Genomic DNA, 14,992 nt, shown 5'->3' on the forward strand with positions numbered 1-14,992 from the left:
GATGGACTGTGCTTCATACATTTCAACAGTTGCAGCTGTGAAATGTTAACATCTGGCAGCAGCCTAATGACCATCTGTCGTCCCTGTTCGGCAACAAGAATTTTTTTCCAGAAATTCTTAAAGTTAAATTGTGGCTTTAAATGATAATTAAATGTGTTTGTGTGTGCATTCGAAGTTCTTTTTCCCCATTACTCAAAGTATGACATGCAACATGATTAGTGTGTGCACTAAATTGAGTTCATCATCAAGTTCTTTGATACCAAATGGAAGGCACCGCGGATTGTTATGGTGATTTATGAATCTGCTGAAACAGGAAGCAGCTCATGTTACTTCAATAGGCAGGGGTTTGACATGAAAATAAAATGGTGAGGCTGTGGCAGTCAAGTTAGTGAGTGAACGTACGCATTTACATTCAGCTCCAGCGTCCTACATTCACTATTAAAGTCCCAAGTACGCTTTATGTTTTCAACAAAACTGAAATTTAGCATTTGCCCATTATTATCCAAAGTCACTGCAGTAATAGTAGTGATAGGTTTAGTAACTGCTTGTGTGCAGGTAAAGTGCAAACCATATGTTTTCTTAAGGTACCATACAAATGCAGAAACCGTGTTTGTGCATACATATCTCTGTGTGACCATAAGAGTGTGTGTGTGTGTGTGTGTGTGTGTGTGTGTGTGTGTGTGTGTGAGTGTGAGTGTGGGTGTGTGTGTGTGTGTGTGTGGTACAAGTATAATTTCAGAACTTCTCCTCATGTACCAAATTAGTGGCTATTGAGGGATTGAAATTTTATCAGTAATTTGTACCCCCATTGTCGTGCACAGAGCAAAATGTTACCAGCCTGAAACTATTACATCTTGCTGAGGGGAACCATATTGGCTCAAGATGTGATATAATGGAAGGTATCTGAGTGGGATATGGTGTTACCAGTAATGGATTTCATGATGTTTCAGGATGTCACCCACTATGCTGTCTATAAGTGGTTATGTATGACTCTGTCTTAACTAAATGTCATCTTTAGTTTGATAATTTCATGCAGTATAGATAGACATGGCCCATTCAGATACTTACAAGGTGCAGCCACTTCACTGCTAATGTGATCAGTCTGTCTTTTTGGTTGTTGCACAGTGAAGTATCCAAAAGTTGAAATGGCTAGCGACTTGGTTTGCACCATTTAACATGACTGATGGCTTAATTTCAAGAGGTGCTCTCTGCAACAAGGTTATCATCTCTTCTGATATTAGAGTTTGTGAACTCATTTAGTTTGTAAGGTACATTTCAGAACATTGAAAAGTGATTTCTGTGTATAATGTCTAACAAAGATGTAACACTGCTGCAATAAGTGCACATTTTGTAAAGCTATTTAGACATTTACACACCTCTACCTGCCTATTTCCTTCGGCCCTCTGGGACAGTTTTCTTATGGAGAGCAAATATCTTTTAATAATTTAGTGTGACCTTCAAAATAACATATACACATATGAAGATTTTATAACACAGCCATATATGACCTTAGACATCAATACCTTTCCTTTATGAAGTTATTAAAGCATAACAGTGGTAAAAAAAAAAAAAAATACTTTATTCCACACATATTTTGATTGGTCTCCCTAAGTGTTGATATAATAATCTGGATTTAAATTATTTAATTGTATACTAGTGAGACATCTTTTTCTCCTCAATTTGTATCTGCTTTGGCTGCTGTCACTATATTATTGTTCTTATTTGCAGCAAAATAGGACTCCTGCCATCATCATCATCTGTTCTAATCTAGGAGATAATATAACTGATCACGTCATAAGACAGTTTCTAGAGGGTTTGTGTTCACACTTCACTAAAGGTGGAGCTGATGTCTAACAAGTAAAGAGAGAGAGAGAAAGCAGTGGAAAAACAGTTGTAAAGGGTCTGAAGGACATTGAACCGCATTAAGGGGTAGTACAGGGCATGTTTCTTAGCTTGTTGATTCGTTGATCCGTCAGCTCATCTCTCATTCTCACATGTTGATCAGATTTTTTAAATTTTTTATTTTTTTGTTAGGAGCTTCCTGCAGTAAATTGTCGGTCTCTGCGATTTTTTTTTGGCTCTAGCTTCATCGCTCAGTTTCCAAATGGCATGGCCGTATTATGATGGGATGCGAAAAACCACTCCAAATCCCCATTGTTCTGCCCTCTCTGTGTTTCCGAGGCAACAGTCTCCTACCATCTGGAAGGCCCTCATCCCTCAGTTCCTCTCACTTTCCTCTAATGGGTTTCTCCTCTGTCCTTTTCCCACCTCATTTTCTTTTTCTTTCCATACTGTTTCTCTTTTTCTCATCATAGATATATTTTTTTTTTTTACTTTTTTTGTTTTCTGATTTTGATTCTCTCTCCTGTTTCCTCTTTCTCGCTCTTGCTTTCTCTCATGCTTTTCACTTTAAGTACTTACTGTATTACTGTATCCTTTCATTTGCTCCCCGCTATCCTCTTTTTATTCTCCTGTGGTCATTTTCATCTCATTCTCTGCCTGTCTTTGTCTTTTTTTCTCTTAACACTTCAGCTGTGTTCTTTAATACGAGTACTCTGTATTATGCACCCTGACACACTCACAGTCACACACATTCATTCCCTGATGCACACATATTTCCCAAATTATACACACACGCAGTTACATACACAAGGGGATGTAATCATGTTAGTTTCCTGGACTGGTCAGTTTGTAATTTGTAAAATCCAGGTGGATTAATCATGTTTGACAGAACTTTATTGACAAAGACAGATAGGTGCCCCCGAAAGGTGTATAGTTTCATTCAAACGTGAACTGTATGAACAAGCATCCGGGAGTGTGTGTGCGTGTGTGTGTGTGTGTGTGCGTGTGCGTGTGCGCGCACACTCCTCTAAAGTAGGGCCTATTATTCTCAGCAGATGCTGACCTTCAGCATGCCAGCTCTCTGGAGGGCAGCACTTGTTTCTCTGCCTTTTTCCTTCTTTTCTTCTCTTCTGCTCCATTCTTCTACCCCTCCTCCCCTCCGCCACTTTTTCTTCCTCCCTTCTCATTTTCTGCTTCTTTCTTCCTCTTTCATGTTTTTCTTCTCAGCTTCACAAGAATTCCATCTGGGAGGCTCAATCTCTTCTACTTCCACTAGCCCCATTCATCACCCCTTTTTCTTCAGCTTTCAAATCTAAACTCTCTCTCTCCTTTTCCCTGGTCATTTTCCTCCACCTCATTGTCTTGTCCTTGTCTTTCTCTTCAAGCTTATTTCCCTTGTCCTCTCTTTTACTTGAATGTCAGAGCTTTTTCTGCTTCTTGTAAGCTTCACGCCTTCCCTGGCTGAAGTAACTTTTTGCAAGACCGTCTGTTTGTCCTCTAAATCTTGTGTTTTAGGGACAACCTGTGTCTCACCCTCTCTCCAGGTCTTGTCCTTTCCTCCTCCTTCCTCCTCTTTTGCCTCCCCTGACTGGCTCATCCTTCTGCAGACACACCTCTTTGTCTTCTGTTTACTCCAACTTCTTATCCCCTTTACATTCACCTACCCCCTCTCTGTCCTTTTCTCATTGGTTGTTTGAAAGGAATACAGATGAAGATTTTATTCTGCAGTGGTCTGGTCTTTGCCTTTAAGCTCCTTGTTGGCTTCAAACACATTTTCCCTCACTGTGAAGTCCTCAGTAATTCCATCTTGGGCACTTAGACCAAAAAACTAAATTAGTTGACAGATCAAGAAATAAAAGATTGTATATTCATTTTAGCTGATAAAACAGTCCCTATTTGATATAATGATGCCTGATCTTTATTTTGCATGCTCTTAGCCCTCCATTCATCCTTTTTATACCAACGATGTTTGACTCAGATGTGCTCAATTTGAGTAAAATCAGACTCCACCTTACTGCAGAAAGCTGGATTTGCTGTTGGTTTTCAAAAAGTAAAATAAATAAATAACACAAGTCTAGCTTTGATGGTATTCGTGAGGGCAGCATTGAACTGCCCTCATGAAAGACCTATTGTAAGATCCAGAAAATCAGCTGTTTTTAACCCATGTCAGTGATGTTCATGATGATAAAACACTATGTTAGCTTGGCTTCCACTGTAGTTGCAGTGTTAGTAATAGTCATGTCCTTGTTAACTTTACCAAATGGTATTGAGAGTCTGAATGTTATGTCTACGTGTTTGGTATGCCCCCTAATCCTGGCTGATAATACCCTTGCTTAGCCTTTGACCCCATCGCCTAAGTGTTTGGTGGGAACTGATGGAGTGTCATGTGACTTCACGAGGTCAGGAGTCAAGGGGGGGTTTGGAGGTCTCACACACACACACACACACACACACACACATGCACAAGCACCAGTACAATCCACACTGACAGCTGAACCAACAGAATACCATCTCTGCCACACACACACACACACACACTCAGACACAGTATGTAACCACTTAACCATAAGTAGGAAAACAGCTTAGTGTCTTATTGGGCTTCTCCTAATAAAACAGAAGAAGCTTTCTCTGCTGCTTTAGGCGTCACTCTTAATGACTGTGTTCTGTTAGGAGTCTCTGTTTTTCACCACTCACAGTTAAGACAGTTCCAGATGCTGTATACTGTACCTGTGCAGTGTGCTCACACAGCAGCTTAGAGTGATTTTACTTAGACAAAGACAACTGCCAATCACGCTGAAAGCCTTACCTCCCTGCTTTATGCCTGAAAATCTTGCTTCACTGCCTGGCTGATGAAATTTCTGCTGTCTTAATTCGCACATTTACTCTGAATCTGTGCCTCCACTGTTCTATATGTTACACATGGCACTATATATTCATTTTGACACCTTTGTTTCTCTGTGTGGACCAATGCTAGTAAACATAGTAATGAAGAACAACACATAACAAAAACTTCATAATTATATCTCAGGATCCCCCTCAGGATCAGATGATATAATTGGATTTTGAAGCACTTTGCAGCATAAATGTGCATATTAATGAGCATCAGCTACTTTCCTTGAAACTCAACAGCTCTTTTAAAGCTCTAATTTATAGGGTTCATAATGATGCCACATATGTGAAAGCAAAATATTTGTAAACTGTCCTTGTTTAATGTGTAATATTATTATGGAAGGCAGCTCAAGGGCCATATTTCATATTTTGTCATCTGAGGCATTCGGGCAAATTTGTTTATAATGAAGACATTTTTACTGTTATTGCACAAGTCTTAGTTTCATTCCTTGATCATCTTTTTTTTTTTTTCAATTTTTTCAAGTGCCAACTGATTTTGATCGAGATTTTCAATGTCAGTTTCATAACCAACTTGATGCTATAATTTACAGTATGTTGATGTTTTAAGCTGGAACACATTTACTAAGCATTTCAAAACTAATATTAAATGTAAATGGAAAGTAACCCGAGATGTGACACAAGTTTCATTTTCATTCTAGTACAGTCTTCCTTCAAATAGACTTCACTGTCACTGTTTCCTAACCCTTCCTTAGATAGAAGATAAAATATTTTCTCTACCCTTCATTATTTCTCACTTAAGATTTTATTGCCTCATTGTTTGGACTGTGATGCCTCCATGATTAAAGCTTTATAATGAAGTATCACATTAGGAAGATGAAACAAAGTTAAAGATAGTTTAACTCCAGGGACATTATATTACGGCAGCTCCATTTTCACTGTGGCTCCCAAAATGACATTACAACAGCAGTTGTGGAACAATTTGAGCTATTAATCTGTTTTATTACCAGACTGTCAAAATATCGTGACTCTCATTGACAAAGAATCTGACACTGTTGAATGCAATTTGAATATATGAAGTTCTTTCCAAACCTCAAGCCTAGAATCAGTTTTAAATGGGTATCATCACAAGGTGAGGACTCAGCTCTATAAAGACTCATAAAGAAGATAACTGAATTAACGCTGCTGTAGTTTATCTCCTCCTCCTCCTCCCTTTGCTCCTCTCTCATTCACTTTAAAACTGTCCCCCCTCCTCTTTTTCTCACCTTCTATAACCCCCCCCCCTCTCATCTGAAACTTTTCCTCTGTTCTAATTTTGAAGCAGTGTTGTTAGTGTTTATGCTGTAGTGTCTGGTTTTATTGAGACAATCCATCTGCGATGTGGCTGTCATTGGCTCTCAGGAGTTTTTTAATGTGTTGTGTCACAACGCTACGTCTTGTCTCTCTTTCTTAAAGATACTCGTGTCTCTGTGAGACAGGCTGGGGTGATAGATGGCTGTGTATGTGTGTGTGTGTGTGTGTGTGTGTGTGTGTTTCTACGAGTATAACAGCTGTATCCAGCCCTTTTAGGAAGAGTAAGTGAAAGTGTGTGTATTTTATGAGAGAGAGGGGCAGGTGCAGAGGACATATAACAAACTCCTTGTTTCCTCCGAAATCCATCAGAAATCTTTTAAATGCCAGGGAATTAGAAAGGCTCACATTACTCTCAATTACTGTCAGACCTTGAGAGAAATCTTTCCAATTATCCTTTCAAATATCTAACCTATATCCTCTGTTTGCACGGCTAACAAAATCTAGGAAGTCATCCCTAAACAGGTATTATTACATAGTTGAATTTCACTTCAAACTGAGTCTTCAGTGGTGTTTCTGTTCTGCTGGGAATGTCTTTAGTTCTTTCGTTGTGGTTTGATTACTCTCTCAGTCATGTTAAACTAGTTGTTGCATGTGCCAGAAATTTGTTCTCATTCATTACATCTGTTTCTCCCTTTTTATCTCTGTCTCTCTCTGTGTCTCTCCCTCTCACCCACACATGTGCACACACATACACACACACAGACCACCAGCTTCCTCATAACTCCTCTCCAGCTGTGTGCCAATTTGCCCCCTCCAGAGTTCGTGGGGTTTGGGAGGGGGTGATTAGGAGCTAGAACTGCATTTAAGCTAAGGTTTTCAGCGTGTGTGTGTGTGCATGCCTGTGCATGTTCATATGAGTGTGCCGAATGTTGGGTCCTGTGGGTGTGTATGTCTATGTACAAGTTTCAGCTCACATGCTATATTCTTATCCGTGTGTGTGTGTGTGTGTGTGTGTGTGTGTGTGTGTGTGTATGTGTGTGTGTGTGCACACCAGTAATGGGTTCCACCCTCATTACCCCGTAATCCCCAGCTGCTGTGCAGTGCTCACTGGGTTCCTGGAGAGAGAATTCCAAACTTGCCAACGGATTTACAGCAGATTCCCGCTGGATTTCTGTTCCAGTCCCAATATGGAAACGCTCATAAGACACTAGGGCCGCAGTTAGTCATTGTTTTTAATATTGATTAGTCCTGCAATTGTTTTGTAAATTAATCAATTAATCTCTGTCTGTAAAATGTCAGAAAATAGAGAGCAATGCCCACTGTCACTTGTTTTAAGTTGAATGTGTTTTCCAACCAAAGGTGCAAAGATATTCTATTTATAATACTTTAAAACAGTGAAAGCCAACAAAGTTTACATTGGACAAACTGCAACAGGCAAATGTTTGTTTGATAAATCAGATGAACAATTTAGCAGTTATTAAAATTGCAATTTTATTTTGATTACCTAATCAACTGATCATTTAAGCTCTATTAAATTTAAAGCACATGCCTATAAATTAACTTATTAAAAGCGTGTGTACTTTATTTTTGCTTTCTTTTTTTTTTTTTTTTTTAATATTTTAAACTTTACCCAACACCTGTCAAACGCCAGTCCTCCTCAGTATTTTCCAGAGGCTTTCCCTCTTGATTTCCAGTAGATCACTCTTAGACTGCCAAAAGGCAAACAAAGGTTTGGAGACAGGGCATCACATAGAAATCTGAGCAAGCCACAAGCAACCAATAAGCACATGTTCATTAGTCAGAGTCATACTAGCCAGTACAGTATTTCATAACTGTAACCACTGTAAGATCACAGAAGTGCCAAAAAAAAAAAAAAAAACCTCAGGAGTTCGGTGAAATCCAATTTTCCATGAGTCTTTTTCAGTGTCTCATCTGCCAAATTATGGACAGAAAACTGGCCCCTCACTCCTCCTTGCTTCTTACATTCATCACATTTCCTTCCATTTCCTCTGAGTTTTTTTTCCCTTCTTCTTTTCTATCTCCTTCACCTCTTTGCCTCTCCTCTCATTGTTTTTCATCTGTATCTCTCCCTCATACCTCCCACTACACTCCTCCTCTCCTCTTCCTCTCCCTCTCATCTCTCTCTTTTCCTCTCTGCCCTGCCTTTCTCACCTTCCCATCACCTTTCTATTGCTCTTATCTCTGCCTTGGCGACATTATCGTGGCCAGGGGCCAAATGCTGAGTGACAGATTGACCCACCGATACAGGGCCAGGTATACAGGCTCAGAGACGGATAGCAAGTCATGCAGATTGGCTGGCAGGCAGACTTGTAGCCATAAAACTTCTAAAAAGAGAGATAGCCAGGCAGACACATGGACAGACTGGGCAGCTGGCAGACCGACATGTTGGTAGACTTTCTAGCAGTAGAGAAGCAGACAAAGCGGCTGCGACTATCAAGAAGAGAGACATTTGAGACATGTAGCTGTTACGCTTAACCAGAATGACTTACAGTAAGTGTAGCAGAATAAGTTGAAAACCAGAGGACAGATGACGGATAGGCTGACAGATGAGTTGACAGAGAGGCAGAAATGTAACGTGCTCACTAACATGCACACACACACACACACAGACACACACACACACTCTCATGGCAGATATGGAGACAGGAGGGGCTAAAGCAGACATCCCAAACATGATGGGCATGTAGTTAGTTAGACACTTTCCACTGCTGACCACCCAAATTGCCACACACAGGCGTCAGCATGGGGACCACCAGCACACTGTGTGTGTGTGTGTGTGTGTGCATGTATTTATATACAAATCTGTGTTTGATTCAGTTGGTCTGTCTCCATGGTTCTGTGCACATTCCCATTATCTCCAGGCAACAGGTCAACTCTGCGATTGGTTGGAGGTTGAGGCGCCCCACCCACTCAACTATGCATATCAATGATAAGTGTCATTATGACACTCGGTGAGGATAGCATGATTCTGCTTTGAACACATTTTAACACAAGCACATGGTTCACTACACATTTTGAAGTATATTAAGCCACTGTTTCAGTAATTATAGACAGAATCACAATTGTGCAGCATTTTTTTAATACTGAAACACATTTACCATAATCTCACATTTATGCAAACAAGCGTAAACAAATGTGCATTCAGAAATGGAGGGATTAAGACTCAAGCAAAATTTAAAATGAGAGAATGGAGGAGAGAATGAAAGTGATGGGTAGATGGGTAGATAGAGATGAGAATGAGAAACAAATGCAGACAAATGAACAGAGACAGAAAGACAGAGAGATAAAATGTAATACCTCGTAATGTTAGCTATGTGGACGACACATGTTTGTGTACTTGCTTTCCACTGGGCACAAGACATTGATATCTATTAACAGGCCTGGACTGGATTACCACAGCTGTGCGTGTGTGTGTGTGCGTGTGTGTGTGTGCGTGTGTGTTTGCCGTTGCCTTTGCGTGCATGTTAACTGAGCCCTAGCCTACTTAAAACTGCCACATGTCACTTATATTCTGTTGCTATGTGATCTTTGGCTGGGATGAGCTGTTGGCTGTGCGTGTGCCTCTTCCTCTCTATCACTCCTCTCTAGTCCAAAACAAACATTTTTAGCAGATTTTCATGAATATTTAAAGACATTTAGTTGACAGATTTACCAGAGAAACTGGCAATAACTGCAGTATTAAAATTTACTGATATTTTCTTATTAAAAGACATGAAAAGAACATCACGGACCAAACAAAGACAACCAACTCTAACATGGTGTTTGCTGTGCCCGCAGTTGGTTGATGATGATGTTTTATTGTGAATGACTTCATTATGTTTGCCCTTTGTACAGGGCAAAGAAAAAAGTCAAACAAATTTTTGAGTTGAGAAAACTCACTTGTTGAATTCTGTAAAACTTTGTGTTGTAATTTTCTTTCCTCCAGGCGGGGTCCATTGGATCCAGCTGACTATCCCATGCAGCCCTGGTCTGGTCATTACCCTGGACCTCCCCAGGCCCCACAGGGATACCCCCAGTCCCTGCCCTACCCTAACCCCAACTCCCAGTCTGGTCCATCTTACTCTGGTTACCCACCTGGCCAGCCATATCCACGGCCAGGTGACCCTCGGGGCGTTGACCCTGGCTACTACCCACACCCGAGGTAATTAAATGCATGTTGTTGTATGTATAAAACACACGGTGCATGCTGCACTCAGAAGTCAACCTCTAACAGACTTGTCAGAAAAACACTTGACTTGTCAACTCTTTTTTTGTTTGTCTGACTTGTCTGTAAACATGATCATTGTTAAGTGTATGGACAAACACCTTGTTTTCCGATGTTTTCTTTTCTAGCTCCCAGCAGAGAGGGCCCTTGCGACAGGATGTGCCCCCGTCTCCCACCCCTCCGCTTCGTGGCCTACGGTACGACACTATGATGCGTGGGACTGGGGGTGGAGGTTACAGGTAGGGGCAGTTTGTGGATGAAGACAATCCCAGGTAATTTCTTAGAGCTGAAATCCTCCTTTCTTTAAACTTTAGATCTGTACAGTGTTCTACGATTACAAAAGAAAGCAGTATGTTTCCAATATGTAAAACATTTCTGTCTCTCTCTTTGATGAAAAAAAGAACAGTTTAGAATTAAATTTTACAGCTGTAGATTTTAAGTAAAGTAACAAACCTAAGAACATATCTGACTGGTACAGGCACCTGGATCCCAGTCCAGACCAATACGGCTACGCTGGATAGGGAGGAAGACAGCAACAGCAACACCAAACCAACCCAAGACAGAAGAATGCCATGACTGCAGCTGTGTAGACAAATCAATTGCAGAGATGAGAAAAAGCAGAATGCTTATTACTTGCTATTGTGCAGTGCTTCTGCTTTTTCTACTCCAGTGAAATAGAGTTGAAACCTCTTAATGGTGCGATTCAAATCACCATCATTATCAAACATTGTCTACGCTGTTGAAAAGTATATGGTAATACACAGACAAGCAAGGTAAAGGAGGTTAATTATAGAGTGGCTGGTTTGATGCATAATGTCTTGTTGTTTGAAGTCATTTAAATTTCTTTGAGTCTACCCAGAGTATAAAATTAGCAGGGTTTTTTGGTTTCACTATACTCTGATTAAGTCGTCTCTTTCAGGAATCAGTCAGAGTCACAGGTAATTGGATCCATTTAAATTAAGCCACTAAAGGCATAAATACAGCTCTGCACACTCATTCACATTGTACCTGGTACTTTCACTACTGCCGCTCCACCAGCAAGATAAAAAATAAAATACCCTAAAAAGTAGCATGTATTAGCGTACTTACGTGGCCATTTACAGAGACAAATAACATCTTTCAGCGTCAGTACTTATGTGTGATAAAGCCAAATTTATTAATCAGACTGAAGCAGTTCATGTTAACAAAAATGCGATTGCAGGTCTTTGAGTCTCTGCTTGAGGGAGAGTTGAGATGTAGAAGATGATGGAAGAAGTCAAAATGAGCCTGTGTTCCCAAACTGTGTCGGCAGTCTGAAGTCTGAAGATATCATCCTTTATATTAGGAATATCTGCTGAAAGCTGCTGAAACACTATGCAGTAAGATGGCATATCCATTCCCAATCAATTATTAAAAAAAAAAAAGTGCTCTTTCTGAGGCCTTATAGTTTCAGTTTGCCAAACAGGGAGAACTCCACTATTTGTGTGATGATCAACTTTTGTTTTGTTTTATCAACTTACGGAAACATTTTAATGATTGAAGTGCACGAGAGCACAGTAGAGCACTGTATGAATTATCTGTCTCGGTAATAATATACTTGTAATAATGCTGTGATTGCCTTTCACTTTTGTCCAGAATATTTCTCTCAGTAGCGATGAGTCTAGATACATTTCCAGGACAGGACTAGATAACAGTAGGAGTCTTAAACCATGCCTGGCTGTTGGTTTGCAGCACTTATGAACAAACCTGTTCCTGCATTTAAATGATCTCCTCGGGATAACAGAAAAAAATTTCAAATGGATGTATTAATTTCAGGACATATTACCATTATTTGAATGATTTTTTTTTTTTTAATAGTTAACTTTATTTAAAACGACCCCTACTTGAATGTATGAAAAACTTTCATGAATCACATTTTAACAGTCATATCTACCTAATCCATGGAGTCAGCCTGTGTTTATTGAATCATTCCAGCATGATTAGAGTTTTCGCTCCATTTTTGGTTTTCTGTCAGACATCCAATTCAGAGATAATCCATCGCCATAAACAAAAAGCTGACAGCCACATTTTGCGAGGCTTCATCAGAATGCTAATATCATCCTATAAACTTTGACATTCTGGAAGGAGCTTGGTTAAGAACAAGATGATAATTTCATAATAGGCAATACACAAACCAAAGCTTTTTAATGCTGCCTTTTCCTACTGCGGTACAGTGTCCGTATCAAGGCATCTACTCTTCATAACGACATTGTTGGGGATGAGCACATATGTGATAACTGTGCTTGCATTTAAAGGCAGCATTGTAAAATAAGTAGGAGAATGCAGGAAATGAGCAAAACTCCAATAATTGCGTTTCAACAGTTTATTTCAGATAACGTAACAAACCACTACAATGTGCTGTGTTGTACTAGAGTTTGTACTAATCTTGTTTTATTTTTTTAACTGGATGTGGAGCTGAGTTGTTTAAGCCGTGCAGATGTCAATACTGAGCGGTAAATCAGGCAGAAATGTTTTGGGTTTTTTTCTGTTTTTGGGCAGGTGTTAAACTGACCAGCTGTAGAGCTTGTTTTCACTCTGTGTTACTCAGCAGCCACTTTTTCTCTATATTTTCTGTGTATGATGTACTGTAGTTTGGGTGTGAAGGATGTTCGTTGCACATCTCTGTGACCTGGTGGCGTAGGCGTCACCATGTGTTGAAGTGCACACAAGTCCTGTTGAAACATGAATTGAGCATCAGAGTGCTCTTCTCACTGCTGCACCATTGTGTATATCCATTTAGCCACTTACTAAGTCATCAATTAAGCGTAACTAAGAGTTGGAGTCTAGCTTAGCATTTCTGTGTTTGACACTACCAAGCTCAGCAGTATTAATTTCAATGAAGATTAAATGTTTAAAATGACATTTCAGGATTTGGTGAATTGCATTTATGTTATTGAGACTAAGGATGAAATACCACTAAAGGATGAATGTTGAGAGTAGTTCAACCGAAGCCCATGCAAAAGAATGTGAAGTAGATGTTTCAAAACCGTCTCATTTGCTGGTTTGTCCTAAAAAAAACTAGATTGTGATTAGAAAGAAGAATGTAGGTTGACGGGCAGAAAGAAAGGATGGGTTATAAGAATTCAGATTTTTTTTTTTAAAATAGAGAAAGAAGGAAAGAAAGGAAATAGGACTGAGGGATTGGTAGAGAAGCAAAGAAGGAAAACTGAAACAGGAGGGCATAGAAAGGAGGGGGGTGCTGATAGAGATGATTTATAGATCAAATGTGTTGATGGAGAGAGATGGAAGAAATGGCAAAAACAGATGCAGAGCGAGAACCCCAGTGCCTCTGTGGTTTGATCTAAGAAGAAAAGAGCAGAGGAAAGAATGAAAGTTCATAAAAATTTGGGCGGCAGTTGTTTTGCAGTAGGAGGAAGGTTGCAGGAGTGGGCTTGTATTGACTGAATGTATTGACTTTGGGAATTACTTACAAACAGTTGTCTTTTTCATGCTATAATCACTTTTCTCCACCAGTATCCAACTGTCAAGCTATTGCTGAAAATACAATAAGAAAACACATCTTTAGGAGACTGGCCTGGTGGTCATCTCATCTGCCGAGTATAGAGCATCAACACCAAAATATTTCACATGTCCATTTAGGTCATTCACTCTTTTGCTCAGTGCTAACGTTGCAGCAGGCAGAAGATTTGCAGGTAAACCTCCACCATGGTGAGTGATAGAGTAGTTTGTGTACCATTAAAACTCACAAATGGTAAATGGGAGTTGGGTTGTAAATATTTGTCACCAATAGATCTAGGGGGAAACAGTAAATTACATATGCAACAGGATAACAAAATAGCGTGTTGCATTGTCCACCAAGGGCCATGTGGGTGATGAGACAATTAATAATCTACAGTGTGTGAATTTGAAGCCATTATACCAAAGACAGTTCTGTTCATTTCCAAAAGGTCAGTTTCATCACTTGCTTAGATGATAATAGTTTCCTATGTGTTACAGAGCACAGAGCATCAGAGGAAATGACCTGCAGGGGTCACATGGTTGATGGTTTTGGTGTCACTGTATTGCACTCCTTTAAGACAGAATGAACAGAAAGCAACAATGGAGGATGTCTTTTTCTTCTGAATGCTGGCTCAGTGCCTGGTGACGCTTTTCAGAGCTACAGTGTACTGAGATGTGAACATTACATGAAGGTGTCTTACTGTTACTCCTCTGATATTAGTACACAATTCACATGTATGGATGTCTTCACAAGCATTTACTTTCTGTGTTTCTTTTTAATAATAGTTGGTGTTGTTGGTTGGGTAAACCAGAGCCACAAGAGTGTTTGGCTACTGTTACCATGCTACTGGAAGAAAGAGGTACCCTGCATAGTTCAGATCACTTTTTTCAGATTCAGTTCATTTTGTTTTATTTGCAAATTACCTGACAAAAAGTTGATTCTGCAAGCATTTCAAAATTGGGTAAAGTGAACAAGATGTTGTGATGTAGCATGGTCAAAGATTTTAAACATACGTACGTATCGCTCTTTGGTTTTTGGCAGTACGGAATGACTTGCACAAGATGAAGGTACTAACCAGAACCCTGTTTTTGAAGAGTTCTGCTACTGCTGGTTCTCCTTTTACAGATACCAGTGAATGAAGGAACCAACTAAATAACCTCTCTGTCATAGAAGTATAACATTTTTATTACACTGCTTGTATCCAAAAATTCCAAAATCTCATTTTATAATATAACAATAACAATTTCTATTATTGTTTTCCTACATTTTATATTTATGTATATAACATCTTTTTTGCATTAAAATAT

The 14,992-nt window shown here is 39.6% G+C and overlaps 1 protein-coding gene across 7 annotated transcripts in view; it reads left to right on the plus strand.

Annotated features, from left to right (window-relative positions):
• Positions 1-13,316, plus strand: part of pard3bb (par-3 family cell polarity regulator beta b) — a 185,001-nt gene extending 171,685 nt beyond the window's left edge. For 5 of the 7 annotated variants that reach the window (XM_041057217.1, XM_041057219.1, XM_041057218.1 and 2 more), the window contains exons 25-27: positions 9,929-10,144; positions 10,336-10,446; positions 10,686-13,316. In XM_041057217.1, the coding sequence (XP_040913151.1) occupies positions 9,929-10,144; positions 10,336-10,446; positions 10,686-10,728 (370 nt within the window). In that variant the 3' untranslated portion in view covers positions 10,729-13,316. Of the gene's footprint in view, positions 1-9,928; positions 10,145-10,335; positions 10,480-10,685 lie in introns of all 7 variants that reach the window. The other 2 variants (XM_041057220.1, XM_041057221.1) reach the window with 2 other exon arrangements.
• The last annotated feature ends 1,676 nt before the right edge of the window (positions 13,317-14,992 follow it).

Source organism: Toxotes jaculatrix, chromosome 15 (assembly GCF_017976425.1).
Source record: "Toxotes jaculatrix isolate fToxJac2 chromosome 15, fToxJac2.pri, whole genome shotgun sequence".
Taxonomy (NCBI): Eukaryota; Metazoa; Chordata; class Actinopteri; family Toxotidae; genus Toxotes; species Toxotes jaculatrix.